Source organism: Mandrillus leucophaeus, unplaced genomic scaffold (assembly GCF_000951045.1).
Source record: "Mandrillus leucophaeus isolate KB7577 unplaced genomic scaffold, Mleu.le_1.0 Scaffold21, whole genome shotgun sequence".
NCBI lineage: Eukaryota > Metazoa > Chordata > Mammalia > Primates > Cercopithecidae > Mandrillus > Mandrillus leucophaeus.
The window spans coordinates 1097868-1100626 of record NW_012102143.1 but is presented as its reverse complement, the minus strand read 5'-3'; the positions used below and the strand labels follow the sequence as shown (position 1 = coordinate 1100626).

Here is a 2759-nt window from a genome sequence, read left to right as displayed (position 1 = left end):
CAGGCTGGTCTCAAACTCCTGACCTTGTGATCTGCCCGCCTCAGCCTCCCAAAGCGCTGGGATTACAGGTGTGAGCCACCGCGCCCAGCCAAATGTGCAGATTTACCCAATTTACAGATAGGTGATAATCTAAAAATTAGTGGCTAAAATCTACTGGGTCTTCACTATAGGCTAAAACATGGAGCTAAATGCATCACGTACATGAATTAATTTAATCCCCACAATAACCCCACATGGCAGGTCCTGTGCTTTCCCATTTGACAGAAGGGAAAACTGATGGCACAGAGCTTTTAAATAAGAGGCCCAAGGAACCTTCCAGGTAGCAAGTGGTGGGGCTGGGGTTTGAACCCAGGAAGCCTGCCTCCAAGTGCTCGCTTTTCATAGCCTCACAAGACTGCTGCTGCAATGAGTAAAATCTGGAAGGTAATCCAATAGAAAACAAATTGGTGTGTTATATTTTCTTTAGTGTTTTTAACATTCTTACGTTATTAATTTAAGCTGTTGTGGCCACACCGCCACCACCAAGGATGAGCCATCTGAAAATGGGGACAACGCAGAGAGGAAGGTGGCTTAACAGAAAGAGAAACTAAGCACTGATGGCAGCACCTAAGCTCCTAGATCCAGCCATACCTGAAGCTAGTGATGGCTTTTTGGTTTCCTCAGCCAAATTATTCCCCTTTTGTTTATGCCTATTTTGGTTGCAAGTGACAGAAAACTCAACCTAGAAAGAAATACCAAGTATTGGTTGAACTGTTAGCTCTGCTGGGATCCCAGGCCACACACTGCCTTCCCCTTAGCTTTTTTTTTTTTCCCCTTGAGACAGAATCTCCCTCTGTCACCCTGGTTGGAGTGTAATAGTGTGATCTCCGCTCACTGCAACCTCCACCTCCCGGGTTCAAGCAATTCTCCTGCCTCAGTCTCCGAGTAGCTGGGACTACAGGCACGCGCCACCACTTCTGGCTAATTCTTGTATTTTTAGTAGAGATGGGGTTTCACCATGCTGGTCAGGCTGGTCTCGAACTCCTGACCCCAGGTGATCCGCCGGCCGTGGCCTCCCAAAGTTCTGAGATTACAGCCATAAACCACTGTGCCCGGCTCCCCTTTGCTTGATCCTGGTCCAGTACCGTTTTGCTCACAGATGCCACCTTGCTTCATCTCCCAAGACCCTCCGAGCGTATGGGCTCTTTTTATCACTCTCAGATAGCCAACTACAAGTTGATCTTTCCAAAGATTGTTTTGCAGGAAAAACAAAAGAAGCCTGAGTGGCCACAAGACAACTTGAAGATAAAGGTCCCTCCCCAAGATGCCCTGAATCTAGCTGGATTGGGAGGAACTGGTAAGGCCTGGGAGCAGCCCGGCCAGGGCAGTCTTCCCATGAAAGGCATTACCCCAGAGAAATCAAAGGGGCTCCAACAAGGCTTGCCTCACCCATTACTTTTCCATTTTCGCCCCGGTCGCATTCTTTAGCCCCACTCGGCCTTCCTGAATTGTCCAAACTAGACCCAGAAAATGCCACAGATCAGTGCCTGGAAGCCAGACAAAGAAACCAGGGTGTCAGGGAGGCAGAGGAGGCGGAGGCTCCCAGGTGCCGGCTCTGCAGACCTCTGTGCAGGGGCAGCGGAGGCTCAGGCGACGCAGCGCCAGCCACAGCGCCTTTAAATAGAACCTCCACGCGGAGGGCAAACACATTCCATGCGCTTTTAAAAACGCCCAAGCATGACCTGGCCAGCGGCCTCAGCTCCCCCAGGCATTTTTCCGGTCTCGGCTCAATTCTGGAAATATTAATAGCTCGGGTAAGAGCTTACCGGGTGCAAAATACTTTTCGCCTTAAAAGGCAGGGGCCGTTACTGCTCCCACTCTCCAGATGAGGAAACTGAGATCCAAGGAGGTTCCAGGCCGACGAGGTGGATTAGTGGGTCTCTATCGCCTGCCTCTGGCTCAGTGTCTCCCCAGGTGGGCGGCTCCCCGCGCACTGGGGCTCACAGAGCAGGACCGAACGACCCCCTCCGGACTGGTGCCAGCGGCTAAGTTCGGTTCCCATGACCCCCCCAGGAGGCTCCCGGGCCGCGCTTGCTCCAAGAAAGTCCTGAATCTCTTACAACGAGTTTACCAAACTCCCCGTTCTCAGGCTCCCGCTGGTTCATCAAACCCCGCGCTGCAGCCAAGGATTAACTTTCCCCTTTTGTTTTAAAAGATAAAAGGCCAACATGGGCTAATTTTTCCCTTGGGGGATACGGTGAAAGCTGGCAGGTGAGGCGCAGCGGCGGCTCCCTTTCCTAGAAGTCGCTTTCGGAGCAAATCTCTGGACCGGCGGGCGGAGGGGGCGGGACTAGCGGTCGGGGTTGGGGGACCTGGAACTCGGGCCCGCCGGTTGCCGAGAACTTTTGGGCTCCTTCCCGGAGAGCTCCTGCTCCCGGTGTCCCCCCTGTCCAGCCCCGTCCTCCCACCCGCCGAGATAGACCCGAGCGCGCAAGATCTGGCTGCATTGGGCCAAATGCTACCTGCATCCCGAGACCCCTCCCCACCCAAACCGGGCCCGGGACTTCGGGCCAGAAAGCCTCCCGCTCCCAACCTGATCCCGGGGACGAAGGGAGCGCAGCGGGAGCTCACAGTTTGAACATGCTCTCCAGGTCCTTGATGAGGCGGCGGCTGAACTCTGGGAACTCTGTGTAGGGGTTGAAGACCCTGCAGCGCCGGGGTCGTGCGGCGCCCTCGTTAATATCCAGCCGCCGACTCAGCTGGGCGCTCAGCTCCGCGTC

At 54.3% G+C, this 2759-nt stretch overlaps 1 protein-coding gene across 1 annotated transcript in view; it reads right to left on the bottom strand.

Annotated features, from left to right (window-relative positions):
• Positions 1–2759, bottom strand: part of EFHD1 (EF-hand domain family, member D1) — a 54522-nt gene that overhangs the window by 48308 nt on the left and 3455 nt on the right. The window contains exon 3 of the mRNA XM_011980327.1: positions 2611–2758. Coding sequence (XP_011835717.1) covers positions 2611–2758 — 148 coding nt within the window. The remainder of the gene's footprint in view (positions 1–2610; position 2759) is intronic.